This window comes from Vanacampus margaritifer, chromosome 6 (assembly GCF_051991255.1).
Source record: "Vanacampus margaritifer isolate UIUO_Vmar chromosome 6, RoL_Vmar_1.0, whole genome shotgun sequence".
Taxonomy (NCBI): Eukaryota; Metazoa; Chordata; class Actinopteri; order Syngnathiformes; family Syngnathidae; genus Vanacampus; species Vanacampus margaritifer.
In genome coordinates this window covers 29,305,428-29,321,116 of record NC_135437.1, presented here as the reverse complement: position 1 = coordinate 29,321,116, position 15,689 = coordinate 29,305,428, and the positions used below count along the sequence as shown (strand labels likewise).

Below are 15,689 nucleotides of genomic sequence, written 5' to 3'. Positions count from 1 at the left end.
AAGAAAAAACGGCATACATTTATGCTACTACAACTTAAATAGAGATTTTTTTTTAGTTAAAATCTGAAAAATATATATGGATTATGAGATGTAAATACATTTTTATTTAATTTGGTATCTTCGTAATGGCCAAGTCAGGTACACCTGCATAAGCTAACAGAAAAAAATATGTGTCTAGATCTAAAATCTTACCTTCTACAAAGATAATGTGCAGTGTAAGTTTTTTTTTTTTTTTTAATAATTGTAACTTTTTACATTATTTGTTTTCATTACCCTCAAATGATCTGCATGTAATTTAATCGACACATTTGACTCACTCAAAATTAAGACAATTCTTCTGAAAAAAAGATCACCTGAAAGCAAAATGGTGTACTTTTTCCAAGGTGCTTTTGTGTAAAAAAAAAAATACAAAGTTGAGCACTACACAAGACAGAAGCACAAAATAGATTTATTCCCCCAAATATCAAAATTTCAATGTTCCAATTTGTTTTATTTACACTTCCGCTTGCGTGAGGTGAGTTTTTTTTCGCACTGAGAGCAAAAATAAAAATAATGACACGTTGACGTCGAGTTGTCACTTCTCATCCAAATGTACCGTACACGCCGCACTTAAAGACATTTTCAGTTTCAGTAGTGACTTAAAGACATTTTCAGTTTCAGCAGTGACTATTCTCATTTTGAGATCAGAAACTTCATACCCGGAATAATACATTCAAATTTTCCCATTTGCAAAATGTCTGAAACGTTATCATTTCGTTTTTACTGCTTTATGTTTTTTTGTTTTTTTTTAAGCACAGCACTCGTTTCAACTGCGGTTGTTTTTTGAAGTGCTCCGAAAATCAAGTTGAGCTCGCCTGATAGAAGTGCCGGTCGGTTCACACCCTGGACCGCTTGCCGGCCAATCGGCACGTCGTACACAAAATTCACAAGTACAATTTCCAGTCTTTGTGTTTTGGAAGCACGGAGACAAACGTGCCAACTCCACACACGTGAGATTTCGAACCTCACCACTGAGGTAGACGGCGGGGCTCAACAGCTGATTGCCGTGAGGCCTTCCTTTGTTTTTTTTTTTTGTTGCTTTCATGATCGGGAGTACGAGATGACAAATAATGTGTCACGAATCCCATCATTCAAATGTAAAGTTCATCTCTAAGGCTTTGACTGAGATTCGTTGCGCACACAAAACATGCGGCGAAGGAGGATTTTTATTTTTTTTTTTAATCACCTGGAGGCTCAATTCCATAGTTCGATATGACACTGCTTTGCACCTGAAGACGTGATTCATGTTGTAAGTCTTTTTTTTTTTTTTTTTCATGTTGTAAGTCTTGATTTCAAGTTGGTCGCAGCTGATTGTGAAAGTGTGGAGTCTTTTTTTTTAAGAAAAGGTGGCGGCGAGGAGGGCCTCTTGCTGCTGATTATGGAGGGTTCCGATGCCCACGGCGGGGGCGGGCAGTGCGGGCCGGCTCACTAAGCGCAGCTGAGGAAAACGGAGAGGTCAATATTGAGGGAGGGGGGGGGCATTCGCAATCCTTTTTCAGGCCTCCAAAGAAACGAGACTCACCTTGCAGGCCAGCTGCTTCTCAAAGCGGGGGGCCACAAAAGACCACGGTCCCATGTTCTGAGGCTCCTCCTGACTCCAAATGAACTCTGTGGACGCAGGTTTTTTTTTTATCATGACTTTTTTTGTGGTCTCTGGACATGCGTGCAGGTTTATTTGGGCTCTGCGGCGTTCCCTCACTTTTTTTACTAGTGATCAATTGCGAGCCCCCCCCCCCCCCTGCAATAGGGGAGTTTCTGCTGAATAGACTTTTTTTTTTCCCATTCTTCTGTGATGGAGAGAATCTTCAATAACTGAAGCGCAAAGTAGTGAGGGAACACTCACACTCAATTTACTTGTTTATAGAAACTCAAACTAATCAATAAATACTTTGATCGTGTATTTAAATGTATCATTTTAGAGACCTTGTTGAATTCAAAATCGCCCAAATCCATTTTTTTCCCCCCCACTTCACGTGAGCCATATCTGAAACGTACTCATAAATAACATTTTGGAGAAAAAAAAAGAAGAAAGACAATCAATGGCACTTGTACGTGAAGGTCGCACTGCATTTGTCAAAAAGAAAGAAATGTGTCATGCAATCGCTTATTGTGGTTCGGAGTCAAATGCAGGTTGCGTTAGCAAGTGCAGGCAAAGTGAAAGCAATACGACAACTTAGTATCTACCCGGCAACAGTGAAAGCATTTTCATAAGGGATTCAATTGAAGTCTTCAAATTGAAAAGAAGCGTGTTCGAACGCGTGCTACGGTCGGCATATGGAAGTGCAGCTTTTCACCGATTGCTGCCGAGTCCGTCACAATAAACGGGCTTCAACGTGGCTACTTCTGCACCCCTTTATTGTATGGGGTGTTGTTGTTTTCCTTGTGACTGAAGGTGAGAGTAGTGTGGCCGCACCTTTAGCATTAGGATACTTGTTGAGTTGATGTTGGAGTGCGTGCAGCGGGAAAGGACAAAGCTCCTCCAGGCGGACCAGGGCCGAGTCCTGTTTGGCTGCGGCGTCTCGCTGCTTCAGCAAGGCGTAATAGTGCTTTCCTGAGCACAGCACCACCCTCTGGACACTGGGTGCAATTACAAAAAGAGCCTTTTTTTTTCCTTCTTTTTTTTTTTCAAAATCAGAAAACAAATATTCATATTCATGGGATTGTACCTTAGCTTACAAGTTTAATTTGTTCCGTGACTGAATTGATAACAAATCAATTTTCCTGCAAAGTGATGGCCGGAAACTCCAAAAAGGCAAAAGTTGTACCACTTGTAAGCCAAGGTACCAAATTACTGCACTGAGGGTTTTGTACTTTGCGGGTGAAACTGATGTATCCCCCAAGACGGGTTTGAAAGATGTCCCCGGCGCCATTTCCGTCAAACTCGATGCAGCCCCCTTTAAAAAAAAAAAAAACATTTAATCTTGGTTTAATCTGTTTAAAAAAAAAGCTAACGTTGGCGTCGTTCCAGCGCTCACAGAAAATCGAAGCAACATCTTGGGTCCGACCACGATGAGAGGCTTGCGGAAGTTCCGGATCATCTGCCGCCGCAGCAGGTGGAAATACTGAGCCGACGTGGTGGGGTTGACCACGGCCATGTTGACCGCGTCGCCGTCCACGCCTTCCTCCTTACTGTCGCACATCTGAAGGCACGGAAGCAGCAGACGGGTCGGACGCAAGCGGCACCGGCACCAAATCTTAATTGGCATTTTGGGGAGTGTTGGTTTTTGCTTAAATGATCACCTTCGGTGGCGGCAGAGCAACGAAAGTAGGACTTTGGCGCCATCTTGTGGCATGTTGGTAAGAAATTACAGTTAAAAAAAATTCTTTAAACTGTTTTTTTTTTGTTTGTTTGTTTGTTTTTGCAATGCTTAAACTTGAGATATGAGAAGTGAGGCTACTTTTCTGATCAATGTGGCTCGATGCTGCCGTCTTATCCAGTTTGGCCCAATTCACCCCTCTGGAGAAATTTTGATTCGTAATTCAGAATCAATAAAATACTTGGTTAATATGTATTGATTCGAAGAACCGTTAATTGCGATATTATATCCTATACATTTGAACTCATTCACTGGCAGCCATTTTCACTGAAGCAACCCCCTTCACTCCCGGCTGTTTGACTGGATTTTGACAGATTTTCCAAGGCCCACAGAATATTGTTCTATCGCTGAGAGCTTTTTTGCAACATGGCCCTGCTTGATCTCTTATACTCTGCTGCCACTTGCTGGCCGTTTTTGTAATAACTACGATTCTTCAAGCGTCCCTCTTCAGTTCGGAGGCTGCATCAAAGCCTTGTGGATGCTCTCATACAAACTGACTGCCAAAAACGTTAACTCTTTGACTGCCAAAAACGTTAAATAACGTTTAGTACAATCCTATGGAGGAGTGCCAAAGACGTTAAAAGACGTTTGTTTCAAAACAGAGGTGAAACTAACCATTTTCTATTGTTGATTACTGAAAAACGGAATAAGGTAGAAAAATGACCGACAGAAATCGAGGTAATGTTTCCCATTGAAATGAATGGAAGTGTGATTAATCTGTTCCATTTCCAAAACTAAATTATTATTATTTATTTTTTGGGGTGTGTGGTTCAAAATAATTAGAGCTCTCAAACAATTATTATTTTTAAATTAGATTAATCACATCTTAGAATTTTGATTAATAACAATTAATCACTTAATTAAAAGGACTTTTTTATCAAAAAAAATTTGCCCGCCAAATTTGAAGAGCACGTTATGTGCTATTTTTTCCCCTGACACTTAATAATGTGATTAATCTGCATTAATACATGATTAACTCTTTGACTGCCAAAAACGTTAAATAACGTTTAGTAAAATCCTATGGAGGGGTGCCAAAGACGTTAAAAGACGTTTGTTTCAAAACAGAGGTGAAACTAACCATTTTCTATTGTTGATTACTGAAAAACGGAATAAGGTAGAAACAAACTTTTTTTTTCTGATGAAAGATGAGAGTCCAATCTTTCATTTGGTAGTATGTGTGTTTCCATAGTCCAAACACATCATTTTCTGTGGACCTTGAAATATCAGTCAAAATGCTTAAATCGGCTGGCACCAACGGCATCCCTTTTCTGAAAACGTCTGGCAGTCAAAGAGTTAAAAATGTATAAATATGTTTTTGGGACCATGGTAATATCTAAAATAGAACATATTTAAACGTTTTTGGGACCAAAAGAGTTCATTATGTTTCTTTCTACATATATTTTATGCATATTTCTATTTTGAAAGGCCCACAGAATACTGTGTTCTATTGCTGTAAAAAAAACAAACATGGAAAGATTAAGTCTCTCCTTTCATGAAGAAAAAAAAAAAAGTATATTTGTATCTGTTTCCGTTTTGCAGCAATTAGCATTAGAATATAGCTAGGTTTCATCATGATCACCTGCTGGCTGTTTTTGTAATAACTAATATTGCTTCAAGCGTTCTCTTCAGTTCAGAGGCTGCATCAAAGCCTTCTGTATGCTCGCGCGTACAGAAAACATTCAAAACATATAAATACGCCTCTGTGAGCATGCTAATATTTAAAATAGAACATCTTTCTAAGTTTTTGGCAGCAAATGAGTGAAGCCACTCATTTGGCGACTGTGGTGCTCGGACCTGCAGGAAGCGCTCCATGCGGCAGGACGAGTGTTCGGGTCCGGCGCCGTCGTAGCCGTGAGGCAGCAGAATCACCAGCCCGCACTGCAGCAGCCACTTGGCCTCGCCTGGAAACAGCAAGCGTTCGCATCGGAAGCGCTTTTCGGTCAATCGTCATCGTGAAGCCGACATTTCATCGACGATGGACTCGGGGAAGCCAGCGAGCGTCTGTTGGTCGGTTTCGGGTTCACCTCCAGAGATGAACGTGTCAAAGATGATCTGAGCCCCGTTGAAGAAATCTCCAAACTGAGCTTCCCAGATGGGCAAGAGTTTGGGCTGGGCGATGCTCATGCCGTACTCGAACCCGAGCACCGCCTCCTCCGACAGCGGGCTGTTGCACACCTGCCAAGACGTCAGCGTCGACAAAAATGCTGGGCTTGAAATGTGAAAAGTGTGCCTTGTTGTTTCCGTACTTCGAGGAGCCCCGTCTGCTCGGGGCTGACGTGGTTGAGAGGGACGAACGTGTCGTCGGTGTCCTGGCACACCATCATGGCGTGCCGTTGGCTGAAGGTGCCGCGGCCCACGTCCTGCCCGCTGATGCGAATGTTGAAGCCTGAAACGGCGGTTGGGAATGCAAAGCGACGTGTCTGGATCAGCGTTATTGCAGTTTGGCAATTTTCATTTCACTTCGTTTTTGTTTCCTTTTGAGTTAAAAAAAAATATATTGTTTTCAGGGTGGTTCTGTTAGTTTTTATTAGTTAAAAAAAATGCTTAGTTTTAGTTAACTTTTCATTAGTTTCAGTATTAGTTTTTTAAAATTTGTATTACTTATGTGTAATATTTAACCCTGGAGAACCCACGGGGTCAAATTTGGCCCCTATAAATTCTCCTACTCAAATAACAAAGACCTTTTTTTTTTCCCCCAGCAGTGATTTTGTCCCCGTGTTCTTCTTTCCATTGGCCAAAGTGTGTTTGTGCATTCAAAATCCAGTTCTAAAATGCAACAAATAAAACAAAAAATATATATTGTTCAATGTAGCGGTGTATTTGATTGATTATTTTCTTAAATTCTAAATAGTTTACTGACAGTTTTTGTTATTCTGATTTTTCGAAACGATACCCCTAAATCCCAAAGGGTCAAATTTCGCCCTAATCCTAAATTAGGGAATAAAGGGTTAAAATTGAAATTTAAAATTTAAAATTTTGGTGTTCAGTGAACTTATAGCAGTCATTTAATGTATAATTCATAATTTTCCAAAGAAGAAAAGGGTTCTTGGGTTCTCCAGGGTTAATAAACACTACAGTAAAATGAAAAAAGAAACACATTTCTTACCTAGTGTTGCATTTTGGCCGAGTTAAATGAAAAAAGCGGGCGAGCCGAGCCATTGGAGGCAAAAGTCAACCAAGCATGCAAAATTGTCATCTTCGAGCGACGTCGTCTTCGAGGGCTACTTGACTCATTGAGGCATTTTCAGCAATAAAAAGTTCATATTTTGTCTATAATTTATTTGATAACTTCATCACTTTTCACCAATCATGGCTCAGTTTGCTGACGTCTGTTTGCTGTGATGTCATCTTAAATTGACAGCAAGTGGAAACATTTGTTTTTAATGGTATTAATTGTACATGAAAAATAATGAAGTTATCAAATTAATTCTAGACAAAATATGAACTTTTCACTACTGAAAATGACCGAATGAGTCAAGTATCTCTTGAAGGCGCTTTTCTATTGGCCGCTGCTCGATGACATCATTTCTGTGCCACACACTTTCAAACATCCTTATTCTGCTTAAATAAAGATACTTTTTAAAAAATCACATTTTAAATCATCCCCAAAGGCTCATGCATTAAATTAATTACCAAAGACTAAAACGAAGGACTTTTTCGCTACAATTATAGTTAGTTTTGTGAACATAAAATGTAGTTTCAGTTGGTTTTCGTTTTTTTAAAATAATTTTTTTTTTTTCATTAACAAAATAGTCTTTTGAATTTTAGTTTTTTCCTGAACTAAAATAACCGTTTATATAGCGCATTTCCCACCTTGGCAAAGTAGCGACCCGAAAGCCAAAGCCTCGGCCGTGGACCAGTCCAGTTTGGTCCCCTCTTCAAGCTTTTGCAGTCGGGCCTGAGCACACACAAGAAAAGCGACATTTCAATCTGTGAAGTGAATGCGTGCTTAACGTGAGCGTCCGTCCGTGCCTGCGCGTGCGTTTTGACGAGGTGGCCGTGCAAGCGGACGTGCTCGGGGACGTCCACCGACTTGGCGCCGATGTATTGCAGCAACGGAACGGGGACGCCCGTGTCCCAGGAGGTGACCCGGTCCTGGGGTTCCACCAGGTCCCCCCAGCGACCCTGCAGGTTGGTGGGCGGGGGGCTGTACACGGTCATGTTGGCCAGTTTGGCGTTCAGCGAGCCGTAGTACTCCGCCTTGATCCCGGTGCGCTCGTCCTCCGTCATCAAGCCCTCGGAGATGAGCTGGTCCGAGTAGGAGTCCGGGATGCTCTTGCGGGAGCTGCCGGGAAACGAAAAAAACACCGCGGGGGGTTCACATTCGAAGGGGAATTGACTTTTTAATGGCTTGTAGATAAAAAGTTGGGGAATTATGGAAATACTGCATGTTGTGATTACAAAATAGTGATAAATCGATGTTTTTTTTTTCAAGGCTGATACTGATGCCAATTATTATTAGTCAAGGAGACCGATAACCGATATTTCAAGCCGATATTCATTTGCAGTAAAAGAGGAAATAATAGCGTAAATTTTTTTTTAATTACTTTTTCTTTTAATTAGTGAAAGACCAATTATCTTTCTTTTTTTCAAGGCTGATACCAATTATTATTAGTCAAGGAGATCGATAACCGATATTTCGAGCCAATATTGATTTGCAGTAAAAGAGAAAATATTAGCGTCCAAAATGTTTTTATAACTCTTTGACTGCCAAAAACGTTAAATAACGTTTCGTAAAATCCTATGGAGGAGTGCCAAAGACGTTAAAAGACGTTTTTTTTTCAAAACAGGTGAAATTAACCATTTTCTATTGTTGATTACTCAAAAACGGAATAAGGTAGAAACAAACTTTTTTTTTCTGATGGAAGATGAGAGTCCAATCTTGTTTTGGCAGTATGTGTGTTTCCATAGTCCAAACACATAATTTTCTAAGGACCTTGAAAGATCAGTCAAAATGCTTAAAATCGGCTGGCACCCACGGCATCCCTTTTCTGAAAACGTCTGGCAGTCAAAGAGTTAATTACTTTTTATTTTTATTTTAAACATATAGAGAATTAACAGCTTTGTTCAAAAATTGTAGTCAGCTTCCAGGGTCATCAGCATGTGTTAAGCTAAATAAAAAAAAAACGACGCAAGTAAATAGTTTTCTACTGTAAATAAAGTTTTCAAAAATTTCAACATAATTAATTAATTTACTTATTTTGAATAAAACATTTTTTTTAGGGAGTTCCCAGTATCAGCATCATTTTTATGAAGTGGAAATTTAAATAAATCCATAAATGAAAACTTCCCTGTATCGCACTGAGCGACAAATGATTGCTAATGTAGCTAATTTGGGGTTTCCGTCAGGGTTCGTAAAAGGTTTCAAAAAGATCTTCGCATACAGTAAAAAAAATAAATAAATTTGCTACATCAGTGAGATGCATACCAGCTTTATCAGACTTCAGATTTGTAAAAAGGACAATGCTGATACTTGTCAAAATGCCAAATACCAATTATCGGCCCGGACGATTATAAAACAACCGCATCGCTTAGCCTTGGAAAGTCCACTTAGCTTAATGCTAACAAACAATGCAAATCTCCATAGACAGACTAACGGATAGCATTGATAGTCCGGGACCAAACGGCCACTTGAGTCCCAAGGACCGAACGGCTCGAAACGGGCAAATCTGAGCTATCCAAGGTCCGGCTGCATTTTGAACTGACCGGATGATCTTGTACATGGCCGGGTTGGTGAAAAAAGGCTCGTCCAGTTCGTTGTGGCCCCACTGGCGGTAGCAGATGAGGTCCACGATCACGTCTTTCCTGAAGTGCCGCTGGTACGCCACCGCCAGCCGGGTGGCCCGCACCACCTCGCCCGCGTCGTCTCCATTCACGTGGATCACGGCGCAGTTCACCATCTTACCTGAGGGGGGAGTGTTCACCTGCTCTATTGCATCACTGTTCACACCCTCGTGGTATGACAGATTTTTTTTTTTTTATAGATTTCAAGCCAGATTTTAGAAATGAGTTGACTCACCGGCGTCGCTGCAGTACAACGAGGACCTCCCCCTTTCGGACGGAGTGGTGTACCCCACTTGGTTGTTGACGATGAGGTGGATGCTCCCGCCTACTCGGTAGTGAGGAAGGTTCGAGAGGGTCAACGTTTCTGGAACGATCCCCTGGCCGGGGAAGGAGCCGTCGCCATGGACCTGAAAAAAATAAAAATAAAAAAGTCACATTTAGAAAAAAAACAAAACTGGAAGTCTAACCTCCTCGTGGAAGATATCGACAATTAGAGATGGAGTTCTGTACGTTCTTACACATTTCGAGAGTCTTGCTCTCTACTGTGACAACCGACTAGAGGGGTGTGCGCAAAACTTTTGTGCTCAAGGGCCGCATTTCCATTTTTAAAACAGACAGATGGGCCAGATCAAGTGTACTGAGATCAAAAATGAAAAAAAGTTAGCATTGAATATGCAAAAATAGTTCATTTCAATAATAAAATAATTCCTTTAATTTATATGTCATTAAGATTAGGCCATTTTTTTAAATACATGTAAAATTGTTAGTTATTTTTCCCATTTTATTATTCATAATAAATCAATTTACCAATTTAATTATTTAATGAGATAATGTGCATAAATAAATAAATCCATAAAATAAATAAATCCATTGAAAAGAGTTGATTTCACGAAATTGTAATTAGGCAAATCTTAATAAAATACAAAAATGTTAAAATGTATAAATGATTCCCAACTCTAATAATTAGGTTTTAAAATGATGTAAAAATGTGCAACAAAAGTTGTAGTTGAAAAAGGTCGTTTTGAATTTTCTTTTCAATGTTATTCTGTTCTTCTTCCCTGTAAGTACAAAAAATATTGAACAATAACAGTAAATTGCAAATTGCTGTATCTGTCTCAAGTCTGATCCTGGCCGAGCTCAGGCCTCCCTCCAAAGTCAAAATCCAACAGCCAACCTGCAAACAGACGACTTGGTCCCCGGGCCGGGCGTGCTCGTCGGGCGAGTAGTCGCCCTCCTGGCGGAGCTGCTGCATGGCCCGCGTCTTGCCCTGAGCCACGGGGTTGATGGCCTCCAGGTGGGACGGGTTGGGCAGCATGGTGACGTGAAGCCGGGGCCCCGAGCCCAGGTCCAAGTCCACCGACGACGTCAGGTGGGACAGGACGTCCCCGATGGCGGGCGACGTGTCGGGGAACTCGCTCAGGCCACGCATCTTGCGAAACATCAGCTACACAAAGGCGGAAGCCGTGAACAGATACATCGCTACATGATGAGAGGAAACGGACAGACAGACAGACGTCTCCTTTTCATAAATCAATGGAGGCGTGTTTCATTTCACCGCAGTACCTGGCCAACCAGCAGGGGGCACAATTGATTCAGCTGCATTAAAAAGCGGCCAGCAATTGAAACAACGTAATAAACAGTGAGGTTGGTTGTAAATAATTTCTGCCCGCTGAAGCTCTTCAACGGTATAACTGAAACATTCACTTTGTCACAACTCAATGAAATCCTTATAAGGTGATTATAGAGTAAGGAATGATTCCAAATGCACTTCACTTATTGTCTACTTCCTAATGAGTACTATTGGCCACTCACAAATCGAAAAAGTACCACTGCGGCAGTTGATTTTTTTGTCACGACTCTTGGTCAATTTTCCCTCCATCAGTGATCCACAAAATGGCCTCCCCTGCCCATCCGCAGCCGCATTTCTGCCGTTACCTCTGGCGGGAACTTGAGTAGGCCGGTGAGGAGGTTGAGTCGCCCTCGGTGGGGCATGCCGATTACAATGTCGGTGACGCCGGCCCGAGCTGACCGCTGGAAAAGCTCATGGAAAAAGCCCATCATGCTCTCCGCTCCTTCGCCGCCGTAACGTTTCACCGTGGAAAATTTGGTGGCCAGGAAGTGGTCAAATTCCTACGGTGAAAAACAAATCACGTGTGCTTTGGACTCTGATTTAGCTCAAATCGGCTCCGCGGGCAGAGGTGGCAAATCCAGGTCCAGAAAATAAAAAACCTGCCACAGCTTGGCTTTAGCAGCCGTTGATGCTAGCTAGCTAGCTTTACCCCAGTTGCTAGCTCATGGGGCTCGTTTATACCTGCTAGGGAGCTAGCTAGCAGGTAAATGAGCATCATGAGAGCTAGTTAGGTAGCTAGCTAGCTACAAGCACTAAGGTTAACTAGCGAGAGAGCTAGCTCAGCTCCCTAACTAGCTAGCTCCCTAACTAGCTCTCATGGTGCTTGTTTACCTGCTAGGGAGCTAGCTAGTTTACCTAACTAGCTAGCTCATCCTGTTTTTTTTCTTTTTCAAGACAAAAAAAGATTGTGCTTTACCTTGACTAGTTTCGACGACGACTGCCGCCTTCCTCACTAGCTGTCGAAGGCGGCAGTTGTCGCCGAAACTAGTCAAGGTACCGTAAAGCGCAACCTCCGGACCAACCACAGGACGACATAGATTTGTGGACAAGATTTTTTTTTTTTGCTAGTGAAAGAGGAATAAAATTATTTGTCCTCTTTGCGTGTTCCAAAATTTGAAGACAGATTTAATGTAAGAAAAAACACCTTTGCAAAAATGATTTTTTAATCTAACAGAGATCTCTGGACACTCAAACAGCCTCTAATTCATCACTTAAACAGGTGGGATTCAGAGCGTCGAAATGTGTCTCTTCCGCGTGTAAAATGGCTTCTTATAGTTAAAACCGACCGCCTCTCTTTCATTTGTAGACAAAACATACTCTCTGAGTACTTCTTCATGAGCGATGGCGAAAACAGAGTCAGGAGTGCGTGTTCGAAACAGATTCTGTTCTCAAGGACCAAATGTGTTTTCGCACAAAGCGCTGAGAAGGAACTTTTTTAGACTAAATAGTATGTCCCAGCTCAAGGTCAGATTATACCGAAATCAACACCATCTGCGCTGCACAGGACACAAAACATTTCGACAAGGTTAATATAAAGAATTAAAATGTTAATGTGTAACAATGGTTAATATATGAAGTGAAGAATTAAAAATGTTATAATATCTATCACTAGCTAGCTAGCTTCCTAAATAGCTCTCATAGTGCTCGTTTACCTGCTAGCTAGCTCCCTAGCAGGTAAACCATGAGAACTAGTTAGGGAGCTAGCTAGCAAAAGCCAAACTGTGGCAGGGTTTTGACTTTCTGGACCTGGATTTGCCACCTCTGTCCGCAGGTGACTTCTACTCGTGCACGACGTGCTTGGACTCTTTCCACTTGGGCCTACCTGCGACTCCAGCATGAGCTTGGCCAGGGTCCTCCTCTCGTCCGAGGAGAAGGCGGTGGTCTTGAGCTCCTCAAAGCGGTCGGCCATCCATTCCCTCTCCTCGGCGCTGCACAGCTGGCTGGTCTCCACTGACAGGTGGCCACAGTAGACCTCCTCCAGGTAGGCCTGGACCTCCTCCACCGAGGCCTCTGCCTTGCCCAGGTGGCGCAGCCCTGCATAGACATGGAGGTCACAACACCCGCGTGGCAGTTTTCAACCGTGTGTGAAGGCAGAAACGGGTTCGACAAAAACAGTCAAAACGACTGAAAGAAGTACACGTTCGCTCTTGTGTACTTTTATGACAGGTAAAGAATGGTGAAGGTCAACCTGAGGTGTTGAGCTGTCCACTCAGGGTGCCTGTGAGCATGCTAATCTCGGGGACGCTGTCCACGACGGGCTTTTGGGGCAGCAGGGGGTTAATTTTGGCCATCTTGTGTCCATGCGCTCGGTACGCGTCCACCAGACGGGCCAGGCCGTGATCTGAAAGCAGAAGCGCCGCAACTGTCAGGCAGACTTGCACGAAGGCCAGCCATCCGTTTTCTACATCCGCGTTTCACAACAAGTATTTTGTATGACATCAATCTATCGGCACGCCACGAAACAAAAATGTCACACGAAGTCAGAAATAATTCCAATGACTGTGGTGGTCAGCAATTCTTCAGAAAAGAGGATTCAAGATAAACATAAAACAAACACGCATTATTTTGATTAATATTTAACCATACAATAACTATTTATGATACAAGTGCACTACATGTGCTAACGTAACACTACTAGAACCTATGTTGCAATACTTGTAAAACGGCTTTAAATCATTTCGATTTGAACATAAAGAGTAGCAACGCATGCTGAAAGAGCATACATAATACTCTCGGCATATATTCTTTATCATCTGCAAAAAAAAAAAAAACTACTATTATTGCAATAAGACTCATTCAGAGAAGGAAAAAATATTACTCCCTGCATTTTGCAAACGTGAACAGTCACAAAAAGTGCGGACTTTATCTGTATGTGTTCTTACAGCTTAGTTAAGTATTGGGTTGTTTGATTTGAAACGTGAAAAAGGGCAAAAATGTTGTTTTCTGAGTCAGATGATGTCCATGTTGTAATCCAAACAGGAAGGCCATTCATTTGTTTTTGTGTAAATCATATGAAGTACAGTAAGTACTGTATTCACAGGAGAGGATGAAATCAGAGAATTTGGACTTGTCCAACTCAAAATATTTCTCCATTTTGTGTGCAAGAGGCTTTTTTTTCTGAAGTGATTCTTAAGTGTGTTCCCTGCCGCCATTGGACGTTTGATAATCTGGCGAGTTAAGCCTTACTGTCATTGTGTTTTTGAAAGTTGATCGTTTTAGTTCTAAGACACTCGATCGAGGAGAAGTTAAATATGAGATGATCATTTGCCCCCTCCAACACGACCCTCGGCAGACGTGCTAAATTGCCAGCCACTTTGCCAGCATGGCGCAAAGTGGCATCCCATAATTTCAACAGTGACAGTAGCATGCTAGCTGACATAATTTAACTCAATTAGGTAGCACTTTAAAACAACTACCGTTGCGTACAAAGTACTGTACGTGTCATCTGTAGGCGTAAAAGGCATGTAGAAATGCATCTCTTAAGTGTTTTTTACAGTGTATGGTTCGAGTCCACGTCTTTTCTAGTATTCAGCCTGTAAAGTAGTCCGTGGCGGACGCTGACCTTGGTTTAAATGGGCGATGCGGTCGCTCAGCAACTTGTCCTCGCTGTAGTTCTGTTTGGGTCGGTATCCGTAGACGCCTCTTTCGGTGTGGTAACAGCAGCCGCCGCCGCCGCCGACCCGGCGAAACGCGTCGAGCGGCAGCCTCTTCGCGGAGGTTTTCAGGAAGAGAGCGGCTGACATGCTTTTAATTTGAGGGAAGCTCAAAAGAACAGAGTTGCTAGCTAGAAGCTAAGGATGGCCGCCATATTTGCCGAATGTCGAGCGCGGAGGGAGGAAACGCTAAGTCGAAGGTGATTGGCCAACAGCGAACATACTTCCGTTTTCACCCAAGTATTCCGAGTGAATAAACTATTGACCTTTTGCACGTGACGTCACAGCCCTCTATGTAATATTGTTTTCAGTTCCATTGATGCGTTCATATGAAATATGAAATTTCGAGTTGTATTTTGGAAATGGTTCAATTTTGGCCCATTCATTTTCTTGCGTCTCATTTGACATTTAAATACATTTATTTCCATTTTCTGTTGTGATGCTTACTTGTAATTCATAATTTCACATTTTTAGTTGCGACTTAATTAAAAACATGCATTTTTAAGTGAGTTTCTTTATAAAAAAAATATTTTAAAAAAGAAGTTCCATGCAGTTAAGTGCCACCTCTGGCAGTCTGATGGGCAAAATAAACCTACTTCTTCTTTTCCCTTCAGGGGTCGCCACAGCCAATCATTTGCCTCTATCGAACCCTGTCCTCTGCATCATCTGCTACCTTCATGTCCTCTTTAACTACATTGTGTCCCTCCCATTCACACACAGATTCTCCGTCTCGCTACAGCTGACCTTCACTCCCCTCCTTTCCAGGGCAAACCTCCACATCTGGAGCTTCTCCTCCACATGTTGCTCTCACTACAGATCACAATGTCATCCGCAAACATCACAGTCCATGGAGATTCCTCCACTCTTGTAGGTCACCCTATGTTCCTGCCTCTTCTGGAAGAAAGAATTCACGGCATTTGCATTATTTTTGCAAAGGCAACCAGCTCCTACTTTAGCCCGTTTATGCAAAAAGAAAGCATCGACTTTCACTGCCCAAAAGTCAACAAGGTGCATCTTAAACGGTAGTGAATTTTTTGGGGAGCAGTCAATGAAATAAATTGTCCGTGAGGCCTAAAATGATTTGCAACCGTTCCGAAGCATCTTTAGGGCGTGAGGTCAAAGTTACGTCCATCAACAAGACAACTACGAATCACGCAAATAAGCACAGCGAGGTGACACGGGTTTGCAAAACATGGCACAATCACGCACACACACAGGGGGGCGGGCGGGCGGGCGGGCGTGGGGGTCGTTTTGTAATGTTTGTAC

General features: G+C 42.2%; 1 protein-coding gene across 1 annotated transcript; it reads right to left on the bottom strand.

Annotated features, from left to right (window-relative positions):
* Positions 1-432: 432 nt before the first annotated feature.
* Positions 433-15,582, bottom strand: dhtkd1 (dehydrogenase E1 and transketolase domain containing 1). Its single transcript, XM_077567879.1, has 17 exons — positions 14,333-15,582; positions 12,959-13,111; positions 12,593-12,804; positions 11,076-11,270; positions 10,315-10,584; positions 9,376-9,547; positions 9,063-9,261; positions 7,329-7,641; positions 7,170-7,254; positions 5,603-5,742; positions 5,381-5,531; positions 5,151-5,257; positions 3,015-3,179; positions 2,851-2,933; positions 2,453-2,616; positions 1,562-1,647; positions 433-1,477 (listed from the first exon to the last, which is right to left on the bottom strand). The coding sequence occupies exons 1-17, from the start codon at positions 14,511-14,513 to the stop codon at positions 1,376-1,378; spliced, it is 2,778 nt and encodes a 925-aa protein (XP_077424005.1). The 5' UTR covers positions 14,514-15,582; the 3' UTR covers positions 433-1,375.
* Positions 15,583-15,689: the final 107 nt, after the last annotated feature.

What these genes read in the sequence shown, in the direction of transcription:
- dhtkd1 (XM_077567879.1), bottom strand. Translation starts at nt 14,513, where the DNA reads ATGTCAGCCGCTCTCTTCCTGAAAACCTCCGCGAAGAGGCTGCCGCTC. An exon ending in AGCTCATGCTGGAGTCGCAG is followed by an intron (nt 11,271 to 12,592) that starts GTAGGCCCAAGT and finishes TTTTCACCGTAG; the next exon opens with GAATTTGACCACTTCCTGGC. An exon ending in ACATCAGTTTCACCCGCAAA is followed by an intron (nt 2,617 to 2,850) that starts GTACAAAACCCT and finishes AATTGCACCCAG; the next exon opens with TGTCCAGAGGGTGGTGCTGT.